This window comes from Procambarus clarkii, chromosome 65, assembly GCF_040958095.1.
Source record: "Procambarus clarkii isolate CNS0578487 chromosome 65, FALCON_Pclarkii_2.0, whole genome shotgun sequence".
Taxonomy (NCBI): Eukaryota; Metazoa; Arthropoda; class Malacostraca; order Decapoda; family Cambaridae; genus Procambarus; species Procambarus clarkii.
The window spans coordinates 26,822,971-26,837,804 of NC_091214.1; the positions used below are offsets into that span (position 1 = coordinate 26,822,971).

Sequence of the window (14,834 nt, forward strand, 5' to 3'; positions counted from 1 at the left end):
CAAACACTCGGTCCGGTGACACAAACACTCGGTCCGGTGACACATACACTCGGTCCGGTGACACATACACTCGGTCCGGTGACACAAACACTCGGTCCGGTGACACAAACACTCGGTCCGGTGACACATACACTCGGTCCGGTGACACATAACACTCGGTCAGGTGACACAAACTCTCCTAACACTGGACTGGAGTTTTGAAGAGATGGAATCTCTGGGCAGCGAAGGATTCAGAGACTCCATAACAGGAACTATAACAATGGGTGGACCTAAGATAATGGTGGCAGTCATTACAACCCTCCCCTAAATGACAGAAGACCTAGACAGGAGTTTGATAGGAACAACATGGCAACCATTAATATAATAGAGAGAGCAGCTTCAGTTGCCTGCAGGAATGGCTCAAGACTCTTAATCATGGGTGATTTCAACCATGGAAAGATAGACTGGGAGAATGGGGACCCACATGGTGGTGCAGATACGTGGAGAGCTAAACTCTTGGAAGTGGCAACAAGAAACTTTGAGCCAGCATGTCAAGGAACCCACAAGAGTGAGAGGCAATGATGAACCAGCTAGACTCGACCTGATATTCACCTTGAATGAGTCAGAAATAAGGGAAGTCAAAGTTGAAGCGCCCATAGGAACGAGTGACCACAGTGTACTGACCTTTGAGTATCTGGTGGAGGTAGGGATAACCTATCCAAGGATGGGATCAGAGCGAAAAAGGGCTAAATTACCGAAGAGGAAAATATGACGAGATGAAGGAACTTCCTAATGAGAATACCATGGGAAACAGAATTCAGAAAAAAAAGACTGTACAGGATATGATGGACTATGTCACCCAGAAGTGCCAGGAAGCTGCAGACAGGTTTATACCGGTCCAAAAGGAGAAAAATGAAAAGCAACAGAAGACTCCATGGTTCAACCAGGAATGCTAGGGAGCGAAGCAATTGAGTAAAAGAACATGGAGAAACTACAGGAATAACAGAACACCAGAGAGCAGGGAGAGATACCAGAGGGCCAGAAATGAGTACCTCAGAGTGAGAAGAGAAGCAGAGAGACAGTATGAAAATGACTTTGTGAGTAAAGCTAAGACCCAACCAAAGCTGCTTCACAGCCACATCAGGAGGAAAACAGCAGTGAAGGAACAAGTGATGAAACTGAGAAAAAGTGAGAACAGAAACACAGAAAATGACAAAGTGGTGTGTGAAGAACTCAAGAGATTCCAGGAGGTCTTCACAATAGAACAAGGAGAAGTCCCTGCATTAAATGAGGAGGCAAACCAAGCAACCTTGGAGGAATTTGACCTCACCAGTGATGAGGTCAAAAGGAATCTGTTGGAGCTGAATGTGACAAAGGCTGTTGGACCTGACAGAATCTCACCATGGATACTAAAAGAAGGTGCAGAAGCACTAAGCGTGCCACACTCTATGGTGTATAACAGGTCACTGGAAACAGGAGACCTACCGGAAAGCTGGAAGACAGCTAATGTGGTCCCAATATACAAGAAGGGTGACAGGCAAGAGGCACTGAACAACAGGCCAGTTTTCCTAACTTGTATACCATGCAAGGTGATGGAGAAGATCGTGAGGAAAAGGCTCGTAGAGCATCTGGAGGGAAATAACTTTGTAACGCACCACCAACACGGGTTCAGAGATGGTAAATCGTGCCTCGCAGGTTTAATAGAATTCTGTGACCATGCAACAAATATTAGGCAAGAAAGAGAAGGGTGGGCCGACTGCATTTTCTTGGGGTGTCAGAAAGCCTTTGACACAGTACCCCATAAAAGGTTGTTACAAAAGACAGAGAAACATGCAAGAGTAAAAGGTAAGGTGCTCCAGTGGATAAGGGAGTATCTAAGCAAAAGGAAAGAGCGAATAACTTTGTGAGGGGGGAGACATCAGAGTGGCGAGATGTCACCAGCGGAGTCCTACAGGGCTCTGTACTTGGACCCATCCTGTTTCTGATATAGGTAAACGATCTTCCGGAGGGTATAGACTCGTTCCTCTCAATGTTTGCTGATGATGCAAAATTTATAAGAAGAATCAAAACAGATGCAGATCGACAGAGACTACAGGACGACCTGAAACTGGTGGCATGTTCTAGAAAATGGCTACTAAAGTTCAACTCAGGAAAGTGCAAAGTAATGAAATTAGGCGAAGGGAGCAGAAGGCTGAACACAAGGTACCATCTGGGAGGTGATATCCTGCAAGAGTCAAATAGAGAGAAAAATCTGGGGGTTGACACCAAACCTGTCCCCAGAGGCCCACATCAAAAGGATATCATCAGCGGCATATGCTAGACTGGCCAACATAAGAACTGCATTTAGAAACTTGCGTAAGGAATCGTTCATGACCTTGCATACCACTTATGTCAGACCAATCCTGGAGTATGCAGCTCCACCCTGGAGTCCATACCTAGTTCAAAACAAGAAGTTCGAGAAGATTCAGAGGTATGCCACCAGGCTCGTCCCGGAACTATGGCATAACCATAACAATAAATTACACAATGAATAGCGCTCTATAAATCATTTAGTATCCTGTGTGGACACAATGACTTCCCTGGGAACGACGGTGTCATCTTGTGGTGTCTAACTTGCTCTTCCTCGTGTACTCAGGAGGGCAACACTTCACCTTCTAACGCTGCCGGCTCAAAATGCCTCGTACAAAGCGCATCGACTTTTCTCCAGATGCGTTTTTGTCGATAAGTAGAAAGAGGGCTTGTATTTGTTTTAGTGCTGATAATATAGTTCGTCCCAGGGAATTTTTTTTTATGATGTTTACAGTCCAGAGACTGATATTTTCAGAAGAATTCACATTATTATTTATTGGTGAATTTAATGGCGACATGGCAATGATAACCCCGTTTTCCTCCGAGGAAAATTCCACAGCAATCTCGTTTTCTTTGAATGAATAAAACATGCATCTACTTTGGGTTAATTTGTTAGTACAAAATAAGGAGCAATACTATCTGCATATTGTATTAAAGGTCGGTTTTTCCGACAGACTCCATACACAGTTTCAAGTGTAGATTTGATAGAGCCCAATAGGCTCAGGAACCTGTACATCAGTTGATTGACAGTTGAGAGGCGGGACCAAAGAGCCAGAGCTCAACCCCCGCAAGCACAACTAGGTGAGTACAACTGGTGAGTACACACGTTATTCCTGAGACATGTGGCTGAGAGCCTGTGTAAACACCAGACATGTGGCTGAGAGTCTGTGTAAACACCAGACATGTGGCTGAGAGTCTGTGTAAACACCAGACATGTGGCTGAGAGCCTGTGTAAACACCAGACATGAGGCTGAGAGTCTGTGTAAACACCAGACATGTGGCTGAGAGTCTGTGCAAACACCTACAATTATATTTATTAATAAATCTGTACGCAAGAGCCGGAGTATACAACATGTTTACATGATAATGTCGGCTGTAGACCGGGCCGCATGAACGTCCGGGCCCCGAGACGTGAAGCAGTATAGCGACGTGGGGTCAGATTCACGAAGCACTTACGCAAGTACTTACGAACGTGTACATCTTTCCTCAATCCTTAACGGCTTTGTTTACATTTATTAAACTGTTTACAAGCATGAAATCTTCATAATCAACTGTTGTTATTGTTATAAACAGCCTCCTGGTGCTTCGGAGCTCATTAACTGTTCAATAATTGTAAACAAAGCCGCCAAAGATTGAGAAAAGACATACAGGTTCGTAAGTGCTTGCGTAACTGCTTCATGAATCTGGCCCACATCTGCACCTCGCCCACAACAATGTGGCTGGAGCAGAAATATCGACTAGCAAGAGTAGCGCGCGGCCTCCGTCACTCCCTAGTCAATGGCGCATATTTCACTCTCTGAGTATATTACCTCGATATATCACACGCCAGACTCCGGCGTAACAATATCCGAAAATAAGAAACAGTCTCCTATGTCACGGGCGAACGGCGGGAGAGACAATCAGCGCCATCTGTTGGTTGAGATGTGAAGTGTCTGGGCGCGCAGCCGGGCCGCCGCCGCCGCCAGCCCGGCCACTCCGCCAGGGACAGAATTTATCACTCGGACTTTCCTTGTGTGCCAACGACAAGTTAAAGGCTTCATTTTCCCCTCTGGCGACGGCTTGGGTTCAGGCTTCAGACTGACCAGGGCGGGGGGGGGGCGCAGACTTTCACTCAGGGGACGTGTTTACCCTTCAAGCTGATTACATCACTAATACAGCTGCCACATACAACGCCAACACAGCTGCAGGCTACAACGCCAACACAGCTGCAGGCTACAGCAACAACACAGCTGCAGGCTACAGCAACAACACAGCTGCAGGCTACAACACCAACACAGCTGCAGGCTTCAACACCAACACAGCTGCAGGCTACAACACCAACACAGCTGCAGGCTACAACACCAACACAGTTGCAGGCTACAACACCAACACAGCTACAGGCTACAACACCAACACAGCTGCAGGCTACAACACCAACACAGCTGCAGGCTACAGCAACAACACAGCTGCAGGCTACAACACCAACACAGCTGCCGGCTACAACACCAACACAGCTGCCGGCTACAACACCAACACAGCTGCCGGCTACAACACCAACACAGCTGCAGGCTACAACACCAACACAGCTGCCGGCTACAACACCAACACAGCTGCAGGCTACAGCAACAACACAGCTGCAGGCTACAGCAACAACACAGCTGCAGGCTACAGCAACAACACAGCTGCCGGCTACAACACCAACACAGCTGCAGGCTACAGCAACAACACAGCTGCCGGCTACAACACCAACACAGCTGCAGGCTACAGCAACAACACAGCTGCAGGCTACAGCAACAACACAGCTGCAGGCTACAGCAACAACACAGCTGCAGGCTACAGCAACAACACAGCTGCAGGCTACAGCAACAACACAGCTGCAGGCTACAGCAACAACACAGCTGCCAGCTACAACGCCAACACAGCTGCAGCCTACAACACCTGTCGGAAAATCCGACACCATTTAATAATATACAGACAGATAATAAGTGTTGCTGTATTACCAACAAGTTACCCATAGAAAACGTAACTTGTAGTGGAATTACCGTCTAAAGAAAACGGGATATCATCACCACATACTATTATAATTCACCACCTATTATGGTGGGAATTATTCTTAAATACATTAGTCTTTGGACTTTACCATCATAAAAACATCTTATATAAATTAACTTAATTATCAATATTAAAGTAGAGTAAATGTGACCCTTCTATCACTTTCTGAAATCTGGACAAAGTAGGCCAGGCGTCAGTGGGGAAGGAGGGCAGCTGTTGTTATGAGACCAGAGGCTCACACGGGAGCAAATTCGGCTCCTGTTAAATTTACTTGGACGTAGTGTTATGGAACCCAAAGGTGTACCATTGTCAACACGCTGTCTACAAATACAAGTTAAGTGTCTATCCGAAACCCGTTTATCATTCATTTATGGCCATTAATGTCAGGATATAGGGTTAGCCGGTTAGAACGCGAAATCGCCTCATACTAAAGGTAATTAAGCCAGGTCTTTAATGTTCCATGTACTGTATAGTGTTTTCTCTGATATAGCTTGTCATATATAGGATTCTGGCTTCACAGCTAGCGCACTTTTGACAGGTCAAGACGAGGATGCAAGATTATGTGCACCAGTTACTGGGTGATAGAAGCTACCTCAAAGAGGATAATTTGGTGTCTACACTCTAGTTATACCTGGTGGACTAACCTGCTGTACTATAAGATAAGGAACCTCTTTAATGTATGTAGTTATTTCTGTAGTTTGATTGGCTGCATATATATTAATTTAATAACCCCCCCTAATGTGTAGAGGATCGATTTGTGAGATTAAGAGATTATTGCAGAAATACAGTCCACTTATCATTATACAAATTGCTATCGAAGTATACAAATTAACGTAAATATAAATTCATATAAATTAAATAAATATAAATCTCACAGGTCGGTTCCCACATTATTTGGTCCTTCGAACCGGATTATTCGGTCCTTTGAACCCACATTTGGTCATCTTAGTACCGGATGAACCAGTTAACCAGTGAATTCATTAAATATACTAGTGCAGTGTTATTTAAACAAAGCCAGCCAGTCATAGACGGCAGCGTAGCCTCGAGGGAGCTCAGGAGCCTCCCTCAGCCGAGTTCAGATCAGCCTTAGTCAGCGGTTTCATGCACACCCACAGATTTGGTGGCGTGTTATTTCGTGAAATGACAGCGCTAATATAGAATCCAGCCAAATTAGTGACTGTGTCTTCGCGAGATTGTTCACGGATTTCGTGGTGTTACATTTCGCGAGAGATTATCTACGAATTTTGTGGACTTTATTTCGCGAGGTCACTAATAATATTTAATACTTCTAGATAATATTAGAAGTTTCATAGAGGCTAATTAAGAGGCTATTATTAATAATTGTATATATTATTTCTCCAAATAGAGAATTATTTAATATATTGCACTAGTGTTCTCAATATAATATTTACTAATTGCCAACCCACAACAGGGTAGGATATGACTAGTTGAACTATTATTGTTCATCCTAGTCCCATTATTACCATAGTCAGTTGTACTATATTGATTAACCTAACACCATTAATGAATGGTCCAGACCCTATTTTGGGTGTAATTTTTATCAACTCGAGTTGAGTTGTATATATAATAATTTACTTATGATCATTACACCTTTGAGTGATTAATTAGTGTCTCTTCCATCCTAGGGTGATATAGAAGAGCTAACCTAAAGGTACTTCCAATGACACTGGTTTATCACTCAAATCATTAGTGTGTATGATTGTATATATATAATGTGTATTAATTTTAAGTGCTAACCTCTAGTAGAGGTAGGATTATTGCCTAGTGAGTGCAGAATTTAACCCTAGGCTACTATCAGTGCTTGTTCAGTATTATGAGCAGCCCAAGTACAAGCCCCACAAGGCTTCACCAACGAGCCAGTATGGATAATGCAGGGAGAATGAAAAGAACCCTTGCAGGTCTTAAAGGCCACTTAACAAGACAGATCAAGAAATGTGAAGATTTGTCACAACAATCTCAAGTTGATTATGCTGACCTGGAAAGCTATTATCAAGCAGCTGCAGGTAAATTTGAGCAAATCAAATGCCAAATAGCTGTCCTTGTGGGGACAGACTACTACCATCAATTCATCGGTAGCCCTACTAAATATCAGGGCATAACCATGTTAAAGTCTGCAGGAGGTAAATTACTCTCAGGCCCAGTATCAAGCCTGAGGAGACCTATGCCTGCAGATAAACAATACCAGTAGAGATCTAAATTTGTCAGCTGATTATATTTCTCCAGTAGCATTATACTAAGGAGATTACAGCTGACTATAGTAACAGAGGTTGATGTTAGTATCATCATTTAAAGCTGAAGATGAGTTCATGAGGCCTCAGTGGCAAATCAGTGAACAGTAGCCTAAAACAGCTACAAGTCACTGCGACCAATGTCACTGAACCCACTGCAGTCTCAGAACCATACTTTACTTTAATGATGAGCTATTCAATCTTCTGAATCAATTAACTAAATTAAACCCTAATAAATTTGATGACTGATTTGATACATTTATTATGTAATCAAGATGTATTCCATGGGCCTCAGTGTTTATATATCAGTGACCAGTTACCTGAAGAAACTTCAAGTTATATCTAATGTCACTGATCTCACTGCAGTCCCTGAATCATACTTGACTGTAGTACTTGATCACATTCAGTCTTCTGGGTTAAATAATATGTAATAAGGCTTGAATATTAGCCTTTCAAGAGTTGACAGGGAAATGAAATCGCATTAGACTTCTAACCCCTGCAACTCTAGTACGGGACATCCGTCCTGTACGAACAGACACACAAATGTGTGATTACTAACTACTAACATCAAATTAATCTAATAATTCGAAGGAGGAGTATCGGTGTTCGTCTGTTCTAATTAGGACTTCGACCCGTGAGCAGCCCCTGGGGAATTATGTCGGAAAATCCGACACCATTTAATAATATACAGACAGATAATAAGTGCTGCTGTATTACCAACAAGTTACCCATAGAAAACGTAACTTGTAGTGGAATTACCGTCTAAAGAAAACGGGATATCATCACCACATACTATTATAATTCACCACCTATTATGGTGGGAATTATTCTTAAATACATTAGTCTTTGGACTTTACCATCATAAAAACATCTTATATAAATTAACTTAATTATCAATATTAAAGTAGAGTAAATGTGACCCTTCTATCACTTTCTGAAATCTGGACAAAGTAGGCCAGGCGTCAGTGGGGAAGGAGGGCAGCTGTTGTTATGAGACCAGAGGCTCACACGGGAGCAAATTCGGCTCCTGTTAAATTTACTTGGACGTAGTGTTATGGAACCCAAAGGTGTACCATTGTCAACACGCTGTCTACAAATACAAGTTAAGTGTCTATCCGAAACCCGTTTATCATTCATTTATGGCCATTAATGTCAGGATATAGGGTTAGCCGGTTAGAACGCGAAATCGCCTCATACTAAAGGTAATTAAGCCAGGTCTTTAATGTTCCATGTACTGTATAGTGTTTTCTCTGATATAGCTTGTCATATATAGGATTCTGGCTTCACAGCTAGCGCACTTTTGACAGGTCAAGACGAGGATGCAAGATTATGTGCACCAGTTACTGGGTGATAGAAGCTACCTCAAAGAGGATAATTTGGTGTCTACACTCTAGTTATACCTGGTGGACTAACCTGCTGTACTATAAGATAAGGAACCTCTTTAATGTATGTAGTTATTTCTGTAGTTTGATTGGCTGCATATATATTAATTTAATAACCCCCCCTAATGTGTAGAGGATCGATTTGTGAGATTAAGAGATTATTGCAGAAATACAGTCCACTTATCATTATACAAATTGCTATCGAAGTATACAAATTAACGTAAATATAAATTCATATAAATTAAATAAATATAAATCTCACAGGTCGGTTCCCACAACACCAACACAGCTGCCGGCTACAACACCAACACAGCTGCAGGCTACAACACGAACACAGCAGCAGCCTACAACACCAACACAGCTGCAGGCTATAACACCAACACAGCTGCAGGCTACAACACCAACACAGCTGCAGGCTATAACACCAACACAGCTGCAGGCTATAACACCAACACAGCTGCAGCCTACAACACCAACACAGCTGCAGGCTACAACACCAACACAGCTGCATGCTACAACACCAACACAGCTGCAGGCTATAACACCAACACAGCTGCAGGCTACAACACCAACACAGCTGCAGGCTACAACACCAACACAGCTGCAGGCTATAACACCAACACAGCTGCAGGCTACAACACCAACACAGCTGCAGGCTATAACACCAACACAGCTGCAGGCTACAACACCAACACAGCTGCAGGCTACAACACCAACACAGCTGCAGGCTATAACACCAACACAGCTGCAGGCTATAACACCAACACAGCTGCAGGCTACAACACCAACACAGCTGCAGGCTACAACACCAACACAGCTGCAGGCTACAACACCAACACAGCTGCATGCTACAACACCAACACAGCTGCAGGCTACAACACCAACACAGCTGCAGGCTACAACACAGCTGCCGGCTACAACACCAACACAGCTGCCGGCTACAACATTAACACAGCTGCAGGCTACAACACCAACACAGCTGCCGGCTACAACATTAACACAGCTGCCGGCTACAACACCAACACAGCTGCCGGCTACAACACCAACACAGCTGCAGCCTACAACACCAACACAGCTGCAGGCTACAACACCAACACAGCTGCAGGCTACAACACAGCTGCAGGCTACAACACCAACACAGCTGCAGCCTACAACACCAACACAGCTGCAGGCTACAACACAGCTGCAGGCTACAACATTAACACAGCTGCAGGCTACAACACAGCTGCCGGCTACAACACCAACACAGCTGCAGGCTACAACACCAACACAGCTGCAGGCTACAACACCAACACAGCTGCAGGCTACAACACAGCTGCAGGCTACAACACCAACACAGCTGCAGCCTACAACACCAACACAGCTGCAGGCTACAACACCAACACAGCTGCAGGCTACAACACCAACACAGCTGCAGCCTACAACACCAACACAGCTGCAGGCTACAACACCAACACAGCTGCAGCCTACAACACCAACACAGCTGCAGGCTACAACACCAACACAGCTGCAGCCTACAACACCAACACAGCTGCAGGCTACAACACCAACACAGCTGCAGGCTACAACACCAACACAGCTGCAGCCTACAACACCAACACAGCTGCAGGCTACAACACCAACACAGCTGCAGCCTACAACACCAACACAGCTGCAGGCTACAACACCAACACAGCTGCAGCCTACAAAACCAACACAGCTGCAGGCTACAACACCAACACAGCTGCCGACTACAACACCAACACAGCTGCCGGCTACAACACCAACACAGCTGCCGGCTACAACACCAACACAGCTGCAGGCTACAACACCAACACAGCTGCCGGCTACAACATTAACACAGCTGCAGGCTACAACACCAACACAGCTGCCGGCTACAACACCAACACAGCTGCAGCCTACAACACCAACACAGCTGCAGGCTACAACACCAACACAGCTGCAGGCTACAACACCAACACAGCTGCAGGCTATAACACCAACACAGCTGCAGGCTATAACACCAACACAGCTGCAGGCTACAACACCAACACAGCTGCATGCTACAACACCAACACAGCTGCAGGCTATAACACCAACACAGCTGCAGGCTATAACACCAACACAGCTGCAGGCTACAACACCAACACAGCTGCAGGCTACAACACCAACACAGCTGCCGGCTACAACACCAACACAGCTGCCGGCTACAACACCAACACAGCTGCAGGCTACAACACCAACACAGCTGCAGGCTATAACACCAACACAGCTGCAGGCTATAACACCAACACAGCTGCAGGCTACAACACCAACACAGCTGCATGCTACAACACCAACACAGCTGCAGGCTACAACACCAACACAGCTGCAGGCTACAACACCAACACAGCTGCAGGCTACAACACCAACACAGCTGCAGGCTACAACACCAACACAGCTGCAGGCTACAACACCAACACAGCTGCAGGCTACAACACCAACACAGCTGCAAGCTACAACACCAACACAGCTGCAGGCTACAACACTAACACAGCTGCATGCTACAACACCAACACAGCTGCATGCTACAACACCAACACAGCTGCAGGCTACAACACCAACACAGCTGCAGGCTACAACACCAACACAGCTGCAGGCTACAACACAGCTGCAGCCTACAAGACAGCTGCAGCCTACAAGACAGCTGCAGGCTACAACACAGCTGCAGCCTACAAGACAGCTGCAGGCTACAACACAGCTGCAGCCTACAAGACAGCTGCAGGCTACAACACAGCTGCAGCCTACAAGACAGCTGCAGGCTACAACACAGCTGCAGCCTACAAGACAGCTGCAGGCTACAACACAGCTGCAGCCTACAAGACAGCTGCAGGCTACAACACAGCTGCAGCCTACAAGACAGCTGCAGGCTACAACACAGCTGCAGCCTACAAGACAGCTGCAGGCTACAACACAGCTGCAGTCCTACAAGACAGCTGCAGGCTACAACACAGCTGCAGCCTACAAGACAGCTGCAGGCTACAACACAGCTGCAGCCTACAAGACAGCTGCAGGCTACAACACAGCTGCAGCCTACAAGACAGCTGCAGGCTACAACACAGCTGCAGCCTACAAGACAGCTGCAGGCTACAACACAGCTGCAGCCTACAAGACAGCTGCAGGCTACAACACAGCTGCAGCCTACAAGACAGCTGCAGGCTACAACACAGCTGCAGCCTACAAGACAGCTGCAGGCTACAACACAGCTGCAGCCTACAACACAGCTGCAGGCTACAACACAGCTGCAGCCTACAAGACAGCTGCAGGCTACAACACAGCTGCAGCCTACAACACCAACACAGCTGCAAGCTACAAGACAGCTGTAGGCTGCAACACGTCCCTCTCTCCTGTCTAGCCTGTGGAGGGTAGACAGGGGGAGAGGCTTGTGGAGGGTAGACAAGGGGGGAGGGAGGTAGGGTAGACAGAGGGGGAGCGGCTGTTGGAGGGACACACAACTTCTAAGAGCATGCAGTTTGTTACCAGCAACAGAAAACCAACAACCCTGTCACTGGGCATGGATGGAGGAATAAATAACTAGGTACAAGTCGGAATAGAGAGCACCTTTATGGGGGACACGGGAAAAGTGTGGATAACCCTGTCACTGGGCATGGATGGAGGAATAAATAACTAGGGTACAAGTCGGAATAGAGAGCACCTTTATGGGGGACACGGGAAAAGTGTGGACAACCCTGTCACTGGGCATGGATGGAGGAATAAATAACTGGGTACAAGTCGGAATAGAGAGCACCTTTATGGGGGACACGGAAAAGTGTGGACAACCCTGTCACTGGGCATGGATGGAGGAATAAATAACTGGGTACAAGTCGGAATAGAGAGCACCTTTATGGGGGACACGGGAAAAGTGTGGATAACCTTCTTAGTGGCCGCGTCCACACACTCCTTTAAGGACACACCAATATGGCTGGGATACCAGCAAAACTCCATTGTCTTAAACTTTATGGTGATAAAAAACAGCAAATATTGAATTTCAACTTCCACAGGACAGACATGATTATAGGACTCCAGAGCAATAAGGACACTGAGTGTCAACTGCAACAACGAAGGAAGATCGACAGCATGAAAGCCTTTTACAAAGAGCATACAAAATAGCATTAAAGTTCTGCCATGAAGATACTAGTCTCTGGAGGCAGGTGATACATATATGTGTTGTCAGGAAAAAAGAGAGTCGCCTACACTGTCTGCAGACTTAGACCCATCGGTGAAGACGGAGATGGAGCAGGAGTGTGAAGAAAAGTGTGCAGGGAAAAGGCACTTCAGAACTGTATGAGAGGTAAAAGCTTTAGTCACGTGGGTCAAGGTTTCGTAAAACTTCGGAAGGAAGACCCTCCATGTGGGCAAGGATGGAACGACACAAGGAGAAATATTGGTAACACGAACCGAAATAGAACCTTGCAAGCGAGACAACCATAGAAAGGGGTAGGAGGTGAAAGAGAACAGGGCCCACAGGAGAGGTAAGTGTCAAAGTCCGGCACAAGCGAGATTGAGGGTGTTGTAGGGAACATGCAAGGTAGCAAATACAGTAGCTATAACGGCGATCGTGTAGAGACAGGATGCCAGCTTCAACATATAGGCTTAAGGTAGCAGTCGAACGAAAGGCACCAGAGACGAGGTGTAACCCAGCATGGTGCAGAACGTCAAGACGACGAAGAGTAGATGGAGAGGCAGACGAGTAAGCAGAACAACCATAATCAAGTTTAAACATTACAAGAGAGAGAAATGTACAGAGGGGATCGTGCACCTATCCGCTCCCTAAGAAGTACGGGACAAGACCTTAAGTAAGGTAAGAGCTTTAAAGCACTCAACTCGGAGGTAAGAGATATGGGGTGACCAAGACAAACGAGTGTCAAAGATTAATCCCAAAACTTATCAGAATCTTTGTACAAAACGAGATTACCATAAAGCGACAAAGGAAGAAGAGTAACCTGCTTCCGAGTAAAAGTCATAGCACTAGTTATAGTTGTAGAGAACTTAGAACCATCATTGATGGCTCAGGATGACACGGCATCAATTGCAAGTAGAAGCCGCCATTGGAGGAAAGGCGAATCACCACCCTAACAGCAGAGGGCAAGATCATCAATATAAAAAACTGAGAAAATGCCAGAGGGAAGGTAGGAAAGAAGACCATTGAGGGCAACAAGAAAGAGTAGAGCTCAGAACACTACCTAGAGTTTCACCCTCGTATTGCCGAAAAGAGAGGAAAAAATGAAGGGAGATTACCATGAAGGTTAAAAAAACGGAATTGGGACATAATATCGAATCTCCAGGTGGTGTCATATGCATTTTCCAGGTCAAAAATGACTGCAACGGAGGTCTTCGCAGCAAAAGCAGTATGAATATAGACCTCCAAGTTCACCAAGCCATCAGTCGTGCTGCGACACTTGCGAAAGCCAAATTGAGAATGGGAGACGTGGTGATAGTGGTCTAAGAACCACATCAGATGGACATTGACCATACGTTCAAAGAGTTTGCAGATGCAACTTGTGAGGGCAATAGGGTGGAAGTCCTTAGGGGATGTCCCTAGAGAACCTGGTTTCCGAATAGGAAGAACAACTGCCTCAAGTTAGTCCCTCCAAGAAGGATGGCGACTCCCAGATTACAGTTATACAGATTCAGTAAATACTGAAATGTACATGGAGGGGGATGGCGAAGCAAGATGGGCTTACGAATAAGCAAAGGAGGAGGAAGATGAGAACCGGAGCTAACAGTGGAAAAGTAGGAACCCAGCTTGGTCGCCACCGAAACTGGATCCCCCACAATAGAACAACAGAGGTGAAGGACTGGTTAGACATCTGGAAAAACCTTACCTGCTATCATACGGATTTTATTCCAGATCAGGGGCAGAGGAGTGTCAGTTTTAGCGGTGGAGCCATAAGATTTCCAACTCTCACGTTTACCCATAAACCGTCCTCACCTTCTGAAACAAAAGAAAAGAAGCAGCCGTCTGTCGGCGTCGGTGTTTCTACAAGGCTTCACACTTTCAGCGGACAATCCGAGCACAGTCTGTATTCACCAGGGAAAGCACTTCCCCGTGTCTTGGGAGGTAGAGCGAGGAACAGAGCGGAGAGCAGCGTCTAATATGGTGTCA

The 14,834-nt window shown here is 45.8% G+C and overlaps 1 protein-coding gene across 1 annotated transcript; it reads left to right on the forward strand.

Annotated features, from left to right (window-relative positions):
- The first annotated feature begins 755 nt into the window (after positions 1-755).
- Positions 756-14,174, forward strand: LOC123771201 (uncharacterized). Its single transcript, XM_069309745.1, has 5 exons — positions 756-865; positions 8,975-9,149; positions 11,154-12,050; positions 12,903-13,010; positions 14,037-14,174. The coding sequence occupies exons 1-5, from the start codon at positions 756-758 to the stop codon at positions 14,172-14,174; spliced, it is 1,428 nt and encodes a 475-aa protein (XP_069165846.1).
- Positions 14,175-14,834: the final 660 nt, after the last annotated feature.